This window comes from Rhineura floridana, chromosome 6 (assembly GCF_030035675.1).
Source record: "Rhineura floridana isolate rRhiFlo1 chromosome 6, rRhiFlo1.hap2, whole genome shotgun sequence".
NCBI classification, from domain to species: Eukaryota; Metazoa; Chordata; class Lepidosauria; order Squamata; family Rhineuridae; genus Rhineura; species Rhineura floridana.
In genome coordinates this window covers 128,052,059-128,073,676 of record NC_084485.1, presented here as the reverse complement: position 1 = coordinate 128,073,676, position 21,618 = coordinate 128,052,059, and the positions used below count along the sequence as shown (strand labels likewise).

The following is a 21,618-nucleotide window of genomic DNA, read 5'->3' as shown; positions in this document are numbered from 1 at the left end:
TGAGTTCAGTGGGACTTACTCCCAGGTAAGTCAGTATAGGGTTGCAGCCTTAGAGTCTTGTAGTCTGCCTTGTGAGGGCGGTATGTGGATTTAAACTCTTTAAATTAAATACTTCCAAGAAGTCAGGAGCTCATATACATTCACCAACAACAACAATAAATAATACAAATAAAGGAGGATATTGTATATGTAGGCTCTTACCATATATGGAGCGAGAAATGCCAGATGTCCAAGCTGGATTTAGAAAGGGAAGAGACACCAGAGATCATATCACAAACATATGTTGGATGATGGAACGGACCAAGGGATTTCAGAAGGAAATCACCCTGTGCTTTATAGATTACAACAAAATATTTGATTGTGTAGATCATGAAAAGCTATGGAATGCTTTAAAAGAAATAGGGGTGCCAAAGCATCCAATTGTTCTGATGCGCAACCTATACTCTGGACAAGAGGCTACTGTAAGGACAGGATATGGAGAAAATGATTGGTTCCTAATTGGAAAAGGTGTGAGACGGGGTGGCTGCATACTATATCCTGCGTGGATTTTTCGCATTCCGCAATGTTGAATTGAAAATACCCCCCATGTCATTCTGATCCTTCCCATAAGCTCATTTCAAAACAAAACTTATAGTCCTGAACTCAGAAACGCTTGCTTAACAACCCTCTAAATTTTCATGGTGATACACAAAACAGTCAGAGAGAATTGAGAATTCGAAGTGTAAAAAGAGAGAAAAAAACACGCTCCCAAAACAATATAAAATATTCTTAGATATCAATATTTTAGAGGCTTTTTTAAAAAATCAATTTTCAAAAATAACAGCAGAAAATCACTAAATAAAAATCCAACCTGCATCTGCAATGATAGAGAATAAGTGTATTAATGGAAAATTCGGTACCAAATCTGAATTGGGCAGAATTCTAGCACATCTCTACCCTTGTCACACACCCTCTTTTTTTCTCCACTTCTTACACCCCTCACCAGCTCTCCTTCACCCCCTCCTTGAGTAGTTTTGCCTGGCTAGGGGAAGGGCTGTAGCTCAGTGGGAGAGCATCTGCTTTGCATGCAGAACGTCCCTTCAATCCTTGTATCTCCAGGCAGGACTGAGAGAGAGACTCCTGTCTGAAAGCCTGGACAGCCACTGCCTGTCAATGTAGCAAACCATACTGAGTTAGATGAACCAATGGTCTGTCTAGGTATAAGGCAGCTTCCTATGTTCCGAATGTATCCTTGAACCCTGACAATGCCTTTTGCTCACCTGAATGGATGAAAGAGAAGTGGGCATAGAAAGAAACATATTGGACAAAGGTACATTTTATGTGGTTGCCCCACCCATTCCTGGTATGTGGCCCCCAGACGCTTGCCCAGCAAAGAACACAGCCTCCAGATTGAGGGGGGGGGGAAGGCTCCCAGTCCTTACTTTAGTAGGTGGCAAAAACAGGGGCTAGCTGCAGCTCTGATTGACAGTAGCCTCCCTATCTCCAGATGCTATTTGCATATTTTGATTCTCAAATATAACTGGATTAGGGTTGCCATCTTTTTCGGTTGGCCTCTGTTGCTATACCTTTAATAGCAGCTTGCTGTGTAGATGTTAAGAAGTGAAAATGTTGGTCTGGATACTTAAGACAAACATCATATGCTGGTTTCTGCAAATCCAGCTGCTGTTAAAGGTACAAGAAGAGGCCACATTGGGGTTTTCCTGGTCAGCTGGCAAACCTAAAGCTATGTTGTTCCCTTTCTCTTGCCTGAGCTCCTGTGTCTTTAACCACTGCCAGAAATACAACAGATAAAACTGCTCCAGGGTAGAAATGAAGTGAGGCAAAAAAAACCCTCATCACTTGGTTTCTGCCTCCTATGGATTAGATAAAGGCAGAGGAGCATTGCAAGAAAAAATGGTGGCAACCTCAGTCCTCTTCCACCACCGCCTCCCATTTCTCTATGCAAGTTGGGACCTTGCATCCTAGCAGTTTGAAGGCTGATCTGTAATAGAGGTGATGGAAGTGTTGTGTGTGTGTGGGACTGCCTTCAAGTTGATCCTGACTTATGGCGACCCTATGAAGAGGGTTTTCATGGTAAGTGGTATTCAGAGGGGGTTTACCATTGCCTTCCTCTGAGGCTGAGAGGCAGTGACTGGCCCAAGGTCACCCAGTGAGCTTCATGGCTGTGTGGGGATTCGAAGCCTGGTCTCCCAGGTCGTAGTCCAACACCTTAACCACTATACCACACTGACTCTCGATGGAAGTGAAGGAATCTAAACCAATTAAAAGTTTTATTTTAAACGACATATTTTACTTGAAACAATATTTATGCTAGCCAATTTGATCTGAAAACAGGATATAGACAGAAGGTCCAATTTTAGACAGAGCATTGTTAACTGGAGTCATGCTCATTTTCACGTTTTAAACTTGGGATTTCCACAGTATGTGGTTGGTGCCAACAACAGGATTTATTTGTTTCTGGCTGTTGTTTTTGTTTGGTGGAGCTCACTTGGTTCCTAAAGTTTCATTTCACCAAACGAATCCTTGTGGCAGGGAAAACAGACAACAGCCCATGTTGAGCACTTAAGAGATTAATTGCTTTCTTAACTCTCTCCCACCGCAAGCAGTTGTTTAAAAGTGAACGTAAAAATTGCCGAAGTGAAACCCTGAAAAATGTCAAAAAAATGAGTGAATGTTGTTGATTGTGGTTTTGTAAAAAAAAGAAAAGAAAAAATAGTGAATGTTCAAATGTTGCTATTTAGGTTTTGATTAGAAGTTCAGAACAGAAATAAAAGCTCTGTGAGCTCTGACCGACGATCCATCTAGCCTAAGTGATAGGAAGCTTTTTCAGGCCGGGGGCCACATTCCCTTCTGGGCAATTTTCTGGGGGCTGCATAGTGCATACCAGTGGTGGGCAGGGCCAGAGGAACAAATGTGAATTTTACCTTGGTATATGCTAGTTCCCAAGCAAATCCTTTTCTGGCTTCGATCCAGGCAAGCAAGAAACATTATCAGAGTTCAAGGACCCATTCCAGCTAGGCAAAAATACTCAAGGAGGGGACAAAGCAGGGCCAGTAGGGGGGGAGGAGTTTGGGCAGCTGAGCACTGCTGGGCAAAGTCCCAGGGAACAAACAAAGAAGCCTGGAGAGCTGCCTTTGGCCCCTGGGCCTGAGCCCAGCACTTGCTTCCCACAGTTACCAACCAGATGTCTCCTTCAGGAAGCCTGCAAGCAGAGCCGCCTGGTGACAAGGCCTGCCACAGTTGCTCCCCAGCAGCTGATATTCAGTGGTACACTTCCTCCAAATATGGAGGATCTGTATGGCCATTCACAAATAATAGCCACCGGCAAGCCTCTCCACTTTGTCTAATCCCCTTTTAAAGCTATCTAAACTAGTCAATGTCATTCAAATTTGCCATCGCATCATTTGGCAGCAAATTCCAGAAATTATGTACAGCTAAATGAATCCTAGGTGGAATGGGGTCCTGTCCTGATTTTACTGATCAATTTCATCGGATGAGCCAACGTTTGAGTGGTATGATGGTGGGGGAGGCTTCTTTCTGTCTATTGTTTCCAACCCCCACAGAAGTTTAGGCACTTCTATCATACTCCCCTTCATTGTCTTTTCTTTGTAAGATAAAGCACCACACAGCCTTTCTGCATAGGGAAGGTCCTGTAGCTCAGTGGTGGAGCATCTCCTTCGCATGCAGAAGGTCGCGGTTTCAATCCCCAGCATCTCCAGATAGGACTGGAAATGCTCCTTGCATAAAACCCTGAAGAGCTGCTGCTAGTCAGTGAAGACAATACTGAGCTAGGTGGACTAATTTATCTAAGGCAGTTTCCCATGTTCACACCTTTGCCAGTGTTATGATATCCTTTTTTAAATGGGGTAACCCGCTATGTGACCAAAGTTTATAGGACTCCCCCACCCATTTCCCATGCACTTTGGTTTAGTTGTTTCTTATTCCTCTATTTCTTTAAACACTAGATGGAAACCTTTTTACTTAATCATTCCTTGAGAGGCTCCCCCCCCTTGGAATTTCAGAGCCCCCAACACCGAGTTCTTGTTATAGCAACAGGCAGTGGTGGTTGATAGGCTGTAAGGCAGGAGGCTAACAGTAGATGGAGCCAGAGACAATGACAGGCAGAGCCCTGCAGAGTTCTACAGGTATAACACTAAGGAGGAGGAAGCTGACAGCCAGTGTCATCCTTGGACTGGTTGTAAGGAAGAAGACAGACAGATGGGAGCTGACTGAGGTTAATGGCGCAGTGCCACATTCACCCTAATGGACTATGTCTACTGGGAACAGGCCTATTGCTAAATCTACTGGTCATTCTGCCTATGTTGCCTTCTCATTCCCACTCCTTTTACATTCCATTCTGATGTATGCAGAAGATAGAAATTTCCCTTTATTTGTAAATGAGAGAGGATTTATGAGAGGTTTGAAGATGGTTGCCCAATGTGGTGGAAAAGGGGAAATCTTAAATCTTCCAGCCCTTTTAGGAGAAGGGCTGATGAGAGATTCAGCCTCAGCCCTTCTATGAAATGGAGCAAAATTAGGCAGGATACCAACTTTGCACCAAGTTCTGTAGCTGTGCCTTTAAGAACAGATCAGACATTAGCAGGTAATCATGTTTATTCCTATGCTGTGAAACATTTTTCATCTGCTCATTTGCTGAGGTTAAGGGCATAAGAGCAGACCAATATGTTTCTATCCTGATTAGCTGGCCTACATGGTAGGGAAGTATATTGGAAGTAAGGATAATGAGATCGAAAGTAAAATAGAGGCAAATGGTTTGGATTTCTTCTCTATACACCAAAGTGGAATTTTTTCATTTGGTTTCTATTTCCTACAGACAGCTTCATTTCCTGATTCCGTTCTGCTACTGAATTTTTGAACTAACCCTATTGTTTTCTCTGGGAGTGTCTTCCAAGTCTAGACTTAAGTAAATTTAATTTAAAGCTATAGTATTTCTTGGAGAAGAAAATCACAAATTCCTTTGGTAAAACAGTGAAAGAATTATCTTTAATTTCCAGCTTTTCTCTGATAATTAAAGCAGACCGCTCATGTCTTTAACAATAATGTAACAATATACCAAGCCGATTAAACTTTGTCCATTCTTTTGGAGCGTATTCAATGTTAGTTCCACTCAGAGTAGACCCACTGAAATTAATGAACATGATTAATTTTGGTTCACTAAATTCAGTAAACATTCGTTGGATGTGACCTTTTACCCCTTTAAAACCGTCACTTGTGGCCAATTTCTGCAGTTGCTATAAATTCAGGGCAGCAGGGAAGGGGGTAGTGTTGGCATTACATTTTTATGTATTTATTTATTACAATTATGTTCCATCTGACATCCAAGGAGTTCAGGTCAGCAAACATAGTTATTTCCTCTCCCCCAATTTATCCTCATAATAACCGTGTAGTGTAAGTTAGGCTGAGAGATTGCTTGGCCCAGATATCCTTGACCCTTTTGGGTCAGTGGGCACATTTTGAGTATAATCAGGCTGCTGTGGTGGTTAGTCCATTCATATGATGGATGCTGCAGTGGGTGTGGCCAGTGACAAAATGCCCATTTGACAGAAGGCAAATTGGTGGGACTAAAAGGTAAGTGACTTGGGTCATACCCACAGCATACATTTAAAACACAGGGCTTCTTCTCAAGAATCCTGGGAATTGTAGGTTGTCCCTCACAGAACTACAATTCCCAGTGCCCTTCACAAACTACAGTTCCCAGGATTCTTTGGTGGGATGTTTTAAATGTGCTTTAGTAACCTGAGTGTAAGGGGATGTGTGGTAAAGGCAGTGCAAGGCAGATTCTATAGGTTGAGGAATGTTTTCCTTCTGCCCAGTTTTGGAGGATTTTAGAGGATTTCATCTGAAAGGGCAACTGAGACAAGTCAGTATGTTTAGAGTCTTAATGTGACACTGCACTCTTTGGAGTGGATTGTACAGAGTTGGAAGAATGGATTCTGAGTATTATGAGTTCTGTGGGGTGGTGGAAATAGTGCATCACGTTATTGGGGATTGTGTGAGATGTGGACAATAGAAAGCCTCTCCTCTGTAGGTTTAGGGACTTAGGAATTACAACCTTGTCTGTGGGATCAGCCCTTCAGGATGAGAATGGACTTGGTGTTGGAGATTCTTTGGCAGTTTGTTAAGGTGACAAAGCTCTATGAAATGCTGAGTGAGATGCGCTGCATTTTTTTTGCCAGTTGGTGGCGATAATAGGGCCTTTCTTTGGCCTTGATTCACCATTAAACTGAAGAAGAAGAGTATAAGGCAGAACTGAGGTTGAGCTCCAGAACTCAAACATATTCCTTTCTTCTCCAATAGATCACCCATTTCACAGAACGGAAAACTGGTGAAGCTAAAGGCAAATATAAGCGGAGCACACCCAGAAAACACCAATAAGGCCACCCAGTGAGTTTCAAGGCTAATTGGAGTTTTGAACCCCAGTATCTCAGGCCCCAGTCCAGCACTCTAACCCTTGTATCACATTGGCTGTCAAATGCTTCACTGATGAATAAAATGGCTTATCCAGTTCCCTTCTAATACTTGACATAATAGTAATTATATGGAGCTTATGTAGTGTTCAAAGTGCCTCATGTGCATCTCTAGTTGCAACTATCCAGAAAACAAAAGAATCTTGTGCCATTATCTGCAGCTGGAGTTTGCAAAAAATCAGCAGGCCGGTGACAATTTCATGCAACGAAAGCTGTCACTTGCTATTGTAGGAGTGGGGAACCTCAGGCCTCTCTGTCTGGCCCTTGGGACTCTCTCAAGGCCACACCCCATCTCCTCAGGCCACTACTGGTCCTACTTTGCATCCTGCTGGAGTGTTTTTGCCTGGCGGGAATGCGTCCTTGAACTCTTGCTTGACTGGATGGAGGAGGGCAGTGTGTGGAGAAGCAAATGACCAACTGTGCAAAGGTAAAATGTACATATGTTGCTCTGCCCACTTTTGTCTCTGGCCCTGCCCACCACAGGAAAGTGGCCACTGGAATTTTGCCCAGAAGGAAATGTGGGCCTCAGTCTCAAAAAGGTTCCACACCCCTGTGCTAATGGGTACAGGTCAAACTACTGTTACAGGAATATGAGCAAATAACAACAAAGAAGTTGGCAACCTTATCTGAGTGATCATTACAACAGCCCTGTAAAGCTGGCCAGTGTTCTTATTCCCTCTTTGCAGTGGGGATGGTGGTCAGGTACTAGAATTGAGTGAGAGAGAAAGAGACTTAAGGTCCTTTATGGCTTCGATTTGAACCATCGACATCAAGACTGAACTGTTCCTCTATCCTTCCACTGCATTGCTCGATTTGTATTTAACATTTTTTCACTAGAGTGAGCCCTAAAATTATATGATCGTTTTTCTCCTGCATGTAAATGTATTTACTCTTCCTATCGTCCCTTCCTCTCGTCCCTTCCTCTTCTCGACTGAGAGCCTTGTGCTGTTTTTTTTTAATGCTATCATTGGACACTTTCTGTAAAAAAACAAGTAAAATATAACTCGGAAGCAATAGACAGAGCCAAGTTCAGTGAGCAACTCAACTCCTCCTCACTGTGGTGGGCCCTCTCACTTTTCACTCTTATTTTATGGGGTTTCCCACAATGGAAATTCCAACTTTCTTCTCCCACTCCTTCCCAGTACACCCCCACCCTCTTCACTCTATATAAAAAGAAAGAGATGGAGTTTCCTCACACTGCTTTCCCTTTCAGAGCAAACACTTTCAAAGCCTTGGCTTTACTTCTGAAGGAGAAGTGGGCAGGTTTGGGGACTGGTTTCCTTTTCCATCTCAAAATCAGCTCAAGAACAGAGGCAGCCAAATGTCAAGAGGAACTTCGTCAATGATGGTCCTTTTCCTCATGGCTATCTTAACTTGTGAGTTGTGTGTTTTGCTTTAGTGTTTTACGGGGAATGAGAAACCTGTGCTTTTAAACATATACTAACATGTCTAGACTTGGAGGTTGTTTGCATCCTGCCATTCAAAAAGTAACTTGTTTAATGTCAGGTATATTTTAAAAAATGAATTCTCATTTTGGTTGTAGCTTAGTTCATGTCAGGCATGTTTTTAAAAATTGCATGCTCACTTTGGCTCTGTGATGCTCTTATACTGTTACCTTTATAGATGAATAGTTTTAGAAGGTTAGCATCACTTGTGCTAGGAAAAAGCTGACTGTAATTATAAATCTGAATCATTTAGGTGCAGAAGAGTCCTTAATAAACTTTAAGCCGCAATCCTAATAATACTAAAACCCACTGAACACAGTGGGACTTAAGTTCTAAGTAAATATGCATAATAAGACTGTGCTGCTAACCTGATCCTGTCTGTGTTTACTCACAAATAATATGCAATCCCACCCAATGAATTCAGTGAGACTTACTCCTAGGTAACTATGTCTACTGATAATGCCATTGAATTAAATCAGGCTTACTCCAAGTAGAGTTAGGTTTGCAGTATAAATCTTATTGAAGTCAGTGGGGCTTATTCCCAGGTAAATTTGCATAGCATTTGCTGCCCGAGTACTTATGCACAGATGATGTAATTTTACCAATGCTGTTATGGTTGAATGTAAAATCAATTTTTGTGTTAAGTGTATCAAATGAAATGGATTATATAACCCCTTTGCGGCAATTATTCACCTATTATCAGTTGTTTAAAATAATTGGTGACAGGTGGGTCTTCAATTATTAGCAAGTATCAGCTTGTATTGGGTTATATCACAATTGTATACCCAAGCACAAACATCTGAAACTCAATTCTGACTTGAAAACAAGTCAGTATTTGAATAGTTGTAGCCTGATCCTGTGTATATTTGTTTGGAAGAAAGTGTCACTGATTTGTATGGGACTTACAGTATTTCCAGACAGATGGACTGAGAACTGTGTTCTTAGAAGCGTGAAGGTCATAGTAAGTGGAAGGGCCAGCAATGATCAGCTTAATTTTTCCAAACAAGTCATGATCAGCTTAATTTTTTCAGTTATCTGCCCGCAAAATCCATAAACCAGTTTAACATGTGAACAAGTTACTGATTTCAGTGGCACTAAATTCTGTTAAAGCTCCTACACTCTAATCTGAAAAATGTTTTTATTTCACTGGCATTTATTTCAAAGTATGCACTTCACACACAACACAAGCCTAACCATGTCTACTCAGAATTAAGTCCTGTTGAATTCAACGGGACTTTCTCCCAGATAAGTGGGGTTAAGATTGCAGTGTTCTCCAGTGAAACACATTTCCGAGTAGGGACGTACAAATCTTGTCAATTTTGGTTTCTCTTAGTCCCTCATTTTTTCAATCTTAAATTCAGTTTTCCATATTTCTACAGCAATTTGCAATTTTTTAAAAAAATCCTCATAAAACTCATCAGCATTTTAGTGTGAATTTCTCTTAATAAACATATTTTGTATGCAGTTTTGACTAATATACACATTTTTGCAAGCAACTTTCCTTAATATAATGCATTGTTCATGTTATTTTCACTTACACACACACATACATGTTTATTTGTATACATTGTTTGGCTGGAGAGCCATTTTCTGGTAATACTGAAGAAGTGCAAATTTCAAAGAATAGCTGTTCTCATTTGTTGGTTTGAGAAGTGCAAATTTCTCATTAAAATGTAAACAAAATCAAATTTCTCCCCTTTTTCTACTTCTGAGTGTACTTGCATAAGATTGTGCTATGAATTATTCCACTTAGACTAAATCCAGATGTTATTCATGATTAAGTCCCATTAAAAGCAATGGAGTGGACTTCCACTGCAACCCTACACATATCCACTTTGAAGTAAGTCCCATTGAGTTCCACGAGACTTGCTCCTAGATGAGTGGGTATAGGATTGCAGCTTCAGTCATTACTGACTCTTTCTTGATGGGCTCCATAGTGTGAACTCCATCCATGACACCTTATATAGGTAACAATCCCAACTTCTGTTTGTCCAAATGCTACATCAGAGTTCTGATTGTTTAAAGGTTTTAATACTCCCAAGATTATTCAGATATATTGTATCCATAGCATATGTAAGCACAGTAGTACTGCAAGAAAGCAGCTTGAAAAATCTTGTAACATGAGGATGAGGAACCTTTATCCAGGCAGAGGGGCACATTTCCTCATGGACAACTTTCCAGGGGCCACATTGTAGTGGTAGGAAGGTGGGACTGGGAACAGAGTGGGTGGAGCAATGGAAGTGACTCTTATCTTTGTACATAGGCTACATTTCAGCCAGAGGTTTCTGCACACACAGACACCCCCCCTCTCCAACAGGCTAGCAACAGGTGTTAATGATACTTCAAGGACACATTCCAGCCAGACATAAGCACTTGAGGGGATGTAAAGCAGCGTCAGTGAGTAGTGTGACCTGGAGAAGGCCCTAGAGATGCTGGGGACCACATTCAGCCCCAGGCCTGAGATTTCCACCCCATTATGATTTCCCATATGGGTTGGTATGAGAGAGAGAGACAGTAATGGTGCAAGTGTGTATCCACGGTATTTTTTGTCTGCCAGGTTCTCCCGACCACACAGATGTGTGCCAAGTCCCAAAAAGGTTTTGTGATGACTTCTGCTAATACATTTTCCAGATCCATACCAGGGAAAAATGTCCTGCTTTTTGCTGGCATGGTTTTTGGAGCAGCTTGCTGAGGCCCGACCATCTGGCTCATTTGGACACATGTCCCTTGCCCACATGACACTGATGGGGAATGCCATATGGGAAAACATAAGCCAACTGAAAGTGAATAAATTCCCCCTGAGTGTGTTTCCTTCTCTCGCCTTTCAGCTGAAGCATTTGAGGTGCAGGACATTGTGCCAGGTCATGCAGTTGCTGCACAGATCGGTGAAAAGCTGGAGCTACGGTGCCGTACGACGGGCTGTGCGTCCCCCACTTTCTCCTGGAGAAGCCAGATTGACTCCCCATTGGGTGGGAACGTGAGCCACCAGGGGAACAGCTCGGTCTTAACGATGAAGGTTGGCTTTGAAAATGAACAGAGTTATCTCTGCAATGCTAACTGTGAGCAGGTCCGAAAACAAAGGACAGTCAGGGTTGACATTTATTGTAAGTAATTCTGTCGTACTCAATAATCCCATTTCAATCTATAGATTATAATGCTGGATGACAGGTTGTTGCTTTTAATTGCACACAACTGTAGATCCAGAATTTTAAGTGTTCATTGATCTACATATGGGTACGGTCCCATTTTATCTGTGCTGGTATGTAGGGGTTTTGGTTCCCCCCCCCCTCCGAAAATAATCAGATTACAGAGATAGATGGCATACTGATTTGTTCAATGTGAATAAACTGAGTAGGGTTCTCCCACTTTGGGGGGTTGTACCCCCTCCCCTAAAAGGTTCAGGTAAGCAGTCTGGAGTGCTCAGTAGATCCAGGTTTGTACGCAGAGGCACAAGTAGCCTTTAGAAGCACAGAGCATCTTTTATCAGTTTTGGCTGATATACTAACTGCAACTCTATCTGGACAGAGAAAGCCTTCCTACAGTTATCCATGTTCTGGTAAACTCCCACGTGGATTACTGCAATGAATTATATGTGGAGCTGCCCTTGAAAACAGTCTGTAGACTTCAGCTTGTCCAAAATCGGACAACAAGGTTATTAACGGGGACTAGCCAATATGACCGTACCAGTCCAATGCTGTTCTATCTTCACCAGCTGCCAGTCTTTTTCCAGGCCCAATTCAAAGCGCTGGTTTTAATCTTTAAAGCCTTTAAGTGGCTTGACAGGTTACATGAATCTGGGTACCCCCAACAATAAAATGCATCAGGTTTCATTTCTGGATAGAAGAGTTTTCAGCAGTTTTGCCCAAGTTATGGAATGCCCTTCACAGAGATGCTTGCATAGTCGGCATACTCCGCCCTCTCCTACTGATGGTGTGGGTAGGTGTGCTTCTGAAAACCTTGGGACTTCCCTAAACCTGCTGATAGCTCACTCCTTGTCTGTGGATTGTGTCATTTTGGCTAGATAACAGCTGGTGTTTGGAGACCTGAGTTTATTATTCATACATGTTTTAGTTAAGTCTATTCTGTGCGCATCTGAAAAATGTGGAAAGCAGAAAGAGGGTCAGATTAAAATCCTGAATCTATAAGAAGAGTCCTGCTGGACCAGACCAAAATCTCATTTAGTCCAGCATCCTGTTCTCACAGTGGCCAACAAGATACTGGGAAGGCCACAAGCAAGGCTGAAGCACAACTGCTGTGTCCCTACTTGTGTTTTCCATCCCAGCAACTGGTATTCAGAGGCATCCTGCCCCCAACAGTGCAGGGAGAACACAGCCACCATGGCCAGTAGCCACTGATTTCCTTTTCCTCCATGAATATGTCTAATCATCTTTGAAAGCCATCCAAGCTGGTGGCCATCGCTGCCTCTTGTGGGAGCGAATTCCATAGTTTAAGCATGTGCTGTGTGAGAAAGTACTTTCTTTTGTCTGTCCTACATCTTCCAATATTCAGCTTCATTGGATGGCCCCAAGTTCTGTTAAGATGAGAGAGGAAGAAAAAAAAGTCTCCTTATCAATGTTCCCCACACTATGCATGAATATATTTGATTGGTTATGGTGAACACTGCCTGCAGGGAGATTCACCAGCACGAGCCTCGTTGACATGAGCAGGAACTGCTCAAGGCACAGTCAAACTCTTGGACAGCTTCCAATCCATTGTTGTCATTGAGGTTTATTCAGGACACTGTCCCAGAATGGATTGTGCATTATAATTAACATTGCTGTGTACTGTAGCAATGTTCCATGCTGCCTTCTAAAGACAGGGAGGAAGGTGAGGCATTAATCTTTTGAGAGAGATGTTGTTTAAGGAGGACTTGTTCAACAAACATGCAGAATTCAAAAAGGTCCTTCCATAAGGGAAGAACTCCCATATGAAAATGCTCATATTGCTGCTTCACATATCTTCAGCCATGGACTAGTAAAGGTATGTCTTAGCTTGTGAAGCAGCTCATATTCAAAATCTTAAGACATCTAAATAATTCTGCATTGAAGGGGCAGACATAAATCCAGAAGTTGTTTGAGCATCTCTTGAGTATATATTTTTCTCTCCTGTGTACTATTTTAGCATTTCCCAGTGATCCTGTTATTGAGATCAGCCATCCACTTGTTCTTGGGAAGCCAGCCACGGTTACCTGTATTGTTGCTAACGTGTATCCTGTTGACCGACTGGCAATATCTTTGAAGAAAGAAGAGAGAGATTTGAAGAAAGGAGAGTTTCCTCAAGAACTCAATAATTCTGTACAGACAAAAAGTGTGGTTACTACCTTTAATCTCAGTAAGGAAGATACTGGAAAAAGAATCACATGCACAGCTGAACTGCCAATTGGTGAGATGGAGTCTGAGCCCAAAAAGAGACAGAGTACGCGAATACTCAACGTTAACTGTAAGTGTATTGAGGTTATAGGGCTTCAGGGCCAAGTTCCATACACATTTGGGGTTCAAGGCTCAGGGTGCAGCCTTAATGGATTATCCTAGGGCTCATATACTCCTCATCAGGAATACCACACAAACATAAAAGACCAAGCATATTTGGTTTGTTACATTTTTATCCTACTTTTCCTTCAAGGAGCTTGGGTTTTTGTATATAGTTCTACCCACCCACCCCCGTGCATTTTGTCTTCACAATCTTGTGCAGTAGGTTAGGTCAAGACATAGTAACTTGACTTCATCCATGTGGGATGCAGAACTGAGCATCTTGAGAACTGCATTTTTTTTAAAAAAAACAAACTTGTCCTTGTGGTTTAAAACCGGTGATGTTTCAGAAGCTGCAGGGGGAGGTGTCATAATGTCCAAAAGTCATTCTGTAAATGGAATCAACATGCAATCCTTCTCATGGTGGTTCAATATGTCCTAAGCACATTCTTCCAAATATGAATCTATGGGTACCAAAAGTGTGGTCACATGTGGAGGCTGTACTGGGATTTGTGTCACATCCACACCAGTGGTGGCTGGTGGTTCCATGTCAGTGGGACAGTGGAATCTGCTCTGGGGTTTTCCCTGAACTTTCAAGGAACTGTCCAAGCTACTGAAACCTATCCCCATAATAGGTTCAGCACCTTGGATAGCTCATTAAAAGTTCAGACTAAAACCTGGATCAGATTCCACTGCCCCACTGTCATGGAGCCACCAGCCACCACTGATCCACACCATGCATTTAAAGCACTTACAAGCACTTGACTTTAGCATGGAGCATCCTGGGAGTGTAGTTTGTTGAGGATGCTGGGAATTGTAGGTCTGTGTGGTCAGCACCCTTAACAAACCAGAGTTCCCAGAATTTTCCATGGCTGCTAAACTGGTATAAGGGTGCTTTAAAAGTATGGTGCGGATGTGACCTAGTTTAGGTTTTTACACATATATCACTGACAAATTTAGTAACATGTGGGAAGAATTTTGATGATCTAGACATGAAAATAGGCCTGTTGCTTTTTAAAAAAAATTGTTCTGTGCTGTCCTGGCTCTTGATTTGGGGGTTGTTTAATGTAAGACATCTAACAACATACACTAAAGCTAGCTTTGCAAATGGTTGTTTCTCCTCCTGCAGATGCCCCCAAGTCTCTAGCCTTTTCCATCTTTCCCTCCACAACAGTGCAAGAAGGGGAAAATGTTACTTTGAGGTGTTTTGCAAAGAGCAATCCAGCTGCCAGGGTCATCATAAGGAGGAAAGTGGCCAGTAAAGATGTAATCCTTGATAGCCAGGATCAGAATGGAGTAGTCTGCATCCCTAGAGTGACTCCTGATGATGCTGGAGACTATGAGTGCGAAGCAGAGAATGAGTTTGGCAAAGCCAAAATGACAGAAGCACTAAGTGTGAAATGTAAGTTTTAATAATAGCAATGCCTAGCATCTATGTTACATTTCTAAGTGTTAAAAGTAGTTTGTGCCCCAAGCCTGTAAGACAGCTCAAGATTCACCAAGCCCGATTTCTCCTTGCCTTTAGTTATGCTTGGAGGAAGACCCTGTTTTGGAAGGCCTTTTATTTGATGATTTCACTGGACTCCTACATATTAGCTACTCTGTTTCTCATTGTTGTTTTAAAAAAGAATGTTGTGATGAATTTTAATTTCAATTATATTTCATTAGTTGTATTGTAAGCCACTTTGTGAGAACCTTTTGCTTTGAAAAGGGGGCTATAAATATCTGAAACGGATAAAGAAAAATAAATCCCCATATTGCAGATGTAGGGCTGAGGTTAAGAGATTTGTCCTAAGGCCATCCAGGACTTTGCAAATCACATCTCACATCCTTAGCCACTATACTACACCAACTCTTGGATAAAGTGCATCACCGTTGGTTGTGCTGCCCAGATAATTCTTTCAGGCATCTGTAGTGTTTATATAGCACTGTCATTGTCAAAGTGCTTTGCTGAGTCACATAAGCAAATATACTATCTAGACCAGCCTTTCCCAACCTTTGGGTCCCCAGATGTTGTTGGACTACAGCTCCCATCAGCCCCTGTCAGCATGGCCAATGGTCAGGAATAATGGGAATTGTAGTCCAGCAACATCTGGGGACCCAAAGGTTGGGAAAGGCTGATCTAGACTGTGACTTGGACTGTTTGGGGGTGTGGGATGAGACAAGAAGAGTAAGGATAAGCATGTGATGGATGTGAGTAAGTGCAGTTATGTTTACTTGAAGACCAAAGTCCAGCTCTACATCATATTTCAAAACATAATACTGAATATAGTATAACACGTATCTAGAAAACATGGAATTCCCTCCATCTGCACTCCTTCAAGCAAAAAGACAGGTTCCTAGATGGCAAATCCATCAGTTGCACAAAGAAAGGGTTTGATATTTCCATTGCACATTCTGGAATGACCAATCCCTAGTTTTGGCCCAGGATATTGGGCCATATCAAATGTCACAGCTCTGCATGTGCAACAGACTTCTGTGTTTGCAACAGAACTTCCTCTTCCTCCCCTGTACCCTCCAGCCTTCTGTGCACCCTTACAAATCAACTCCGGAGGACTGGGGACCCTCCAGAGCAGATTTTAGGGGGGGCACAGGGGGAGGAGAGGAAATGGAAGTCCCATTGCACATGTGGAACTCCATTCACACAGCTTTGGACGCAACCCACTGCCTAGTCCTCTGACCAGAAATTGAGATTGTGCCATTTTGATTCTTGGAAGTACAATTGCTTGGGCAGCAGAACTATGGAAGACATGGAAGTTTGGAAGCTATTTGAACCATACTTCTTTTGCAAAGTGGTACAGATCTTCTGTGCCCATTGCTGCCAAGAAACAGTTTTAATATGAAGTTGACTGCATAACATGTAATCAAGATTACACTTTTGTGTTTTGTTTCTAGATGGACCAAGGAATACAACAATTGACACCATTCCTTCTAGCACAGTGAAGGAAGGAGAAGCTGTAACTATGACTTGTTTTACCGATGGGAATCCCACCCCAAGCGTTTTCTGGAAAAAGCATCTTGCAAGTGGAGGCTCTCTGATTATTTTGGAAGGTGCTACCTTAACCATAAAAAAAGTCAGGGCTGAAGATATGGGGCATTACGAGTGTGAAGGAGTTAACATGGCAGGAAAAGAAAGCAAGACTGTGGAATTAATTGTTCAAGGTACATAAAGGTTTACAGTAAAACAAGTTCTGCTTTTTTTCTAGAGCCAGATTGTACTCTTTTTTTTGGTTAAAGGCAGATATTCTCATTTGATTTCAGTATTTGACCATAGTTGCACAGTATAACTCATCCGTTTTGATAATTGGATTGATTATTAATGCCACTAAGTATTTCCCCTTTTTCTTCAGTCTTTTCACCATCTACTCCAGAATTGTCACCATCTACTCTGGCATTAACAGATCAACCTGAAGCTGTTACTGAGGTGGAAGATTTCATTATTAACAGTACGACAGATCAACCTGAACCTGAACCTGTTACTGAGGTGGAAGATTTCATTATTAAGAGTACAACAGATCAACCTGAAGCTGTTACTGAGGTGGAAGAGCTCACTGTTAAGAGTACAATCTATAATACTCAACAACAAGAGACTGACAACAAAAAAGATCATCTGGAAAACAAAACTTCCCTAGCCCCAAAGGATACAATCTTTACCTCGTATGCAGCATCCAAAAACAGTACAATCACATATGCAGTGAAAGTTTTTGGTGATGCTGGAAATGGTACACAAGAGATCAAAACAGTTATAGGTAAGTAATTCCCGCACATGCACCATTGCATAGCAGCACCAAATGATGCGTTGTTCATGACATGGAGAAGGGTCATAGCCCAGCGTTAGAGCACATGCTTGGCATGCAGAAGGTCCAGGTTCAGTCCCTGGAATCTCCAGGCAGGACTGAGAGATCCCTGTCTTGAACCATAGAGAGCTGTTTCTGGTCACTGTAGATTTATCCTCCTCAAACATGTAATCCAACAGCATCTGGGGGTTCAGCTCCCATCACCTCCACCCAGCATGGCCGTGGTCGGGATGATGGGAGTTGCAGTCCAGCAACATCTGGGGATCCAAGGCTGGTGTAGGCAATACTGAGCTAGATGGATGCAAGATCTGACTCCAATAAGGCAGCAGCCTATATTCCTTTGACAGTTTGTCTCACCTGTATTCTGCCCTTCCTTCAGGGAGCTTAGAACACTGTATGGATTTTCCCCTGCCCCCACAACAACCACCCTATACTGTAAAGTAGGGCAGGGCAGGATAGCCAATGTAATGCTCTCCAGATGTTGTTGGATTTCAACTCCCATCGACCCCAGCCAGCGTGGGCAGTGGTTGAAGGTTGTGGGAGTTGTTATCCAATGACACCGAGACAGCACCACATTGGCTACCCCTGAGTTAGTCAGAGAGCTGTTGACTGACCCTAGGTCATGCAGTAAATGTGATGGCAGAAGTTGATGAGGACCTATTTATTTATTTATTATTTGATTTATATCCTGCCCTTCTTTCCAGCAGGAGCTCAGGGCCACTTGAACCTGGGTCTCCACAATCCACAAACCCTGTCAGTCTGTGTAGACAGTACTGAGCTAGATGGACCAATGGTCTGGCTTGGTAGAAGACAGCTTCCTATATCCCTATGTTGGACTACAGCTCCCATCATCCATGAGTCCTGACCGTTGGCCATGCTGGTCGGTGGGGCTGATAGGAACTGTAGTCTAGCAGCATCTGGAGGGCACCATGTTGGCTGCCCCTGATGTAGGGCATGACAGGAAACGTCCCAGTTACCAATGCAATACCAAAGTGTTAAACTGGGGTATCTTTCAGTGCACATTAATACTTGGCTATCCTGGTTGTCACATCTGGGTACATCTGGTCTGTTCTGGTGTTTCCCAGGTGCTGCTAATTATCTCAGACTGAAACTAGAACACATTACACAATTTAATGCCATTTTGAATAACTGTAAATACATTGCACTGCATTGCATTACTTCTAAGGCTCATGTTCTCCTCTATCCATACCATGCATGGGACTGGGCTTTTCTCTTTATTGTGTTAATTTGATTGCTGGAATAAAAGATGCTGCTAGGCCACCAACCAGCTTGCGTTTTTTGTAATGGGCAAAACAATGAAAGGAAGAGAAAATAGAAATGCCATGTTTTCAGCAGGTGTTTGGGTGTTTTGTTTTACTCAGGAGGATCTCTAAATCAGAGCTTGGAAAAGTTACTTTTTTGAACTACAACTCCCATCAGCCCAATCCAGTGGCCATGCTGGCTGGGGCTGCTGGGAGTTGTAGTTCACAAAAGTAACTTTTCCAAGCTCTGCTCTAAATATGATGCTCTAAGCAATGGAGTGGGAGGAGGAGAGATGTTAAATTCATAAGGGAAGAAAATGTATTAGGACAGAGGTAGGCAATGTGGAGGCCTCCAAATGTTGTTGGACTACAGCTCCCATCACCTCAAGCAAGCGCAGCCAAAGGTCAGGGATGATGGAAGCCATCCTCCAACAACTGTCTGGACAGCAACACATTGGCTACCCTGTATGAAGATACCTTTTCCTTAAGGTAGCACTATTGATGTAGTAGCTTAGCTTTACTCAGCTTCTGCTATTTCTCTTTTTCCCTGATTTTTGCAGCCAGAATGGAAGAGCCGGATTATGTGATTCCTGTGATCATTGTGGCTTCTTCGTTAGCCACAGCGGCAGGTCCCATGGCAGCCCTATTGATTTACATTTCTAGAAAGGCAAAGATCAATGGATCCTACAGTCTCATAAGCTCACTGAAACCAAAAGTATAAAGAGAAAAATAGTAACTACACATCTTCTGCAACTTTGTATAATGTTGTATATTGCTATGAATCTTTGATGGCCTTTCCCGTCATAACTCAATGTGCAATGCATTGATAAACCAAAAATATGCACTTTCATGAGAACCCATGTGGTATAGTGGTGTTGGACTAGGACTGGGAAGACCCAGGTTTGTCCTCACAATCATAAATCTCGCTGGGTTATCTTGGGCCAGTCAACCTCTCCGGTTAACCTACCTCACAGCTTTGTTGTATGGATAAAATAGGGATAGGGCTATGTGTTCTGTCCTAAGATCCTTTGTGGAACTGCAGGATTTTAAAATGTGATACAAAAACAAATCTGAGGTTTTATTTAACTAAGGAAGGTTGGGGGAGACACCATCTATTAACAACAGGATCACCATTTATTTTCACAGAAGGAAATCCTAGAAGCATCCAGCTATCCTTGCAGAACACATGTCATAAAGTCAGAGTTGGGGAGGGGACTGCAAAACCTGCAATCACCCTATTAGTTCTGTACATAATAAATTTATTCTGCAATTAGTGGGATAACTGCCAAATGGTTTAGAAAGCAAAGCGGTGTGTTTGTATTATCGTGGACTGTTTTCTTTTCGGTATGGAAAAACAAATCCAACTGAAGTTAGGCATTTTTAAAGACCCACTGTTTTCAGTGGCGGAAATTTTAAAGCATGCACTTAATTCTCCCATTGAAATCAACTGTACTTTAACTTTGGCCGAATAGATTCTTTGGGGGAAAGACACAACAATGAAGTTTGTATAAAACTGGCATAAGTTTGTAGTGTCTAGATAACATCCTGCAGTTTCATTCTCTGTGTCTGAATAAAATTAAGGCTGCAACCCTAGGCACACTTAGGATGCGAGTTCCACACTGCACTCAGTGGGACTTGCGTCTGAATAAATGTGTTTAGGAATTAATCATGTTGCAGAGCATCCTCCACTCATTTTAAGTGGCACTAATAAGAGTGTGTTAAAATTTGGGGAGAGAAAATACCTTTTAAACTATAAAACAACTGAATGGATTTTTAGTGTCAACTTTGAGGGATGCTGTCAGCTGTACTTTGACAGAAGGAATTCCCTGTACAACGCACACATGAAACTCTTACTTAGTTTCCACTGGAGTGATATTTCCTTTCTTGTAAAAGGTTTTTTTTTAACACTATCACCTGTTTCATGTTCTTGGTACTTTGACTTCTTGTACAGTATTATTTAAATCTGTTTGTAATAACAGAGTTTTCTCCTTTGAATATAGAATATTTGTGTTTGTATTACCTTTGTTCCTTGTTCCACTAGACAGCAAAGTAGTCAAAATGTTGGAACTAGATGTATTATTAACTTTGTAAATAAATGGGCTTTTTGTTGCCTTGTAAGGCTCGTTGTATTCTTGTGGAACTTGCCAAACTTCATAGCATGTTTTATGTGTTTGCTGTAAACCATGATTTGCTTAATTGCAGTTGTCCCCAGCACTGCAGCTGTTGGCTGAAGTGCTTCCTATCAATCATAGGAAATCAGCTAGGACTAGGAGCTAGTGGCTGTAGCTGTAGTGCTACAGAGTGCCTATTGTCTACCTCCAAGCAGTGGTGGTTATATTAATGGCCTTTTCAGTATGAGTCTACAGTGCAGAGGATGAATTGTGTGAGAACTCTAGGGGAGAGTGGTAGATAGACTGGTGAGGGGAAAATTCATATAAGGATTCTTAGAGGCCCAAAATGTAACCAGTAGTCACACGGGAGTCTGCAGCATTTTTTCCAGGTTGGGGGCAAAGTATATACATACATACATGACTAATGTCGGAGAACAGGTCCACTGTTTCTGGTTGATACGATGACTCAGAAGTGACAAGGCCTGGTTCCTGATCTACTAAGCTGCGTAGACCTGGACTCTATAAAACTTTTACACCAGCTTTACCTTGCTGTTATTTCTTAGTAGGTAGACCTGGCATTTGATGATGTCTTTTCATTGGCAATTGAAAATCCCCATTCCCCCTGGATCCCTATAACTCCCTCTAGCCCTTCATTAATTGCACTGCTGATACTTCACACACTCCATATTTTTCTAAACAGCAAGAGCAACACAACAAAAGACTGGATAACTACACTGCAGAGTTGTCATATGCTACCCTCTGTCCCCCCCCCAGCAAAATGGGGCTGTAATAACCCACACTGTCTGAGATACAGCCCTCCTCCCCCCACTTACATCGCCGTTTTCCTTCCCAAGGAAATCCTAAAACGATTAACAGCAAACAATATGATTAGCACAAAGTAATCAATATGCAAACAGCATATGTCAAAATATAAAGTCAAAGCCATATTCATGTCAAAACAATAATATAATAAATCAATGAAGAATGAATTCAATAGCAAGGATCCCCCTCTGGGCTGTGATGTTCTCATATTTAGCTTTATTTGTA

At 42.2% G+C, this 21,618-nt stretch overlaps 1 protein-coding gene across 4 annotated transcripts; it reads left to right on the top strand.

Annotated features, from left to right (window-relative positions):
• The first annotated feature begins 4,169 nt into the window (after window positions 1-4,169).
• VCAM1 (vascular cell adhesion molecule 1) lies at window positions 4,170-20,552 on the top strand. Of its 4 annotated transcripts, XM_061630552.1 has the most exons (9): window positions 5,479-5,589; window positions 6,319-6,405; window positions 7,702-7,864; window positions 10,762-11,037; window positions 13,055-13,372; window positions 14,531-14,803; window positions 16,297-16,563; window positions 16,752-17,150; window positions 19,021-20,552. In XM_061630552.1, the coding sequence occupies exons 3-9, from the start codon at window positions 7,810-7,812 to the stop codon at window positions 19,179-19,181; spliced, it is 1,749 nt and encodes a 582-aa protein (XP_061486536.1). In that variant the 5' UTR covers window positions 5,479-5,589; window positions 6,319-6,405; window positions 7,702-7,809; the 3' UTR covers window positions 19,182-20,552. The 4 variants fall into 4 exon arrangements, with proteins under 4 accessions (XP_061486537.1, XP_061486538.1, XP_061486536.1 ...); XM_061630553.1 differs by lacking the exons at window positions 5,479-5,589; window positions 6,319-6,405 and adding an exon at window positions 4,170-4,234; XM_061630554.1 differs by lacking the exons at window positions 5,479-5,589; window positions 6,319-6,405 and adding an exon at window positions 5,302-5,352.
• Window positions 20,553-21,618: the final 1,066 nt, after the last annotated feature.

Bases quoted from the DNA above. Each gene is read 5' to 3' on its own strand.
- VCAM1 (XM_061630551.1), top strand. The intron at 11,038-13,054 runs GTAAGTAATTCT...GTACTATTTTAG, and splicing joins AGTCAGGGTTGACATTTATT to CATTTCCCAGTGATCCTGTT. The intron at 13,373-14,530 runs GTAAGTGTATTG...CTCCTCCTGCAG, and splicing joins GCGAATACTCAACGTTAACT to ATGCCCCCAAGTCTCTAGCC.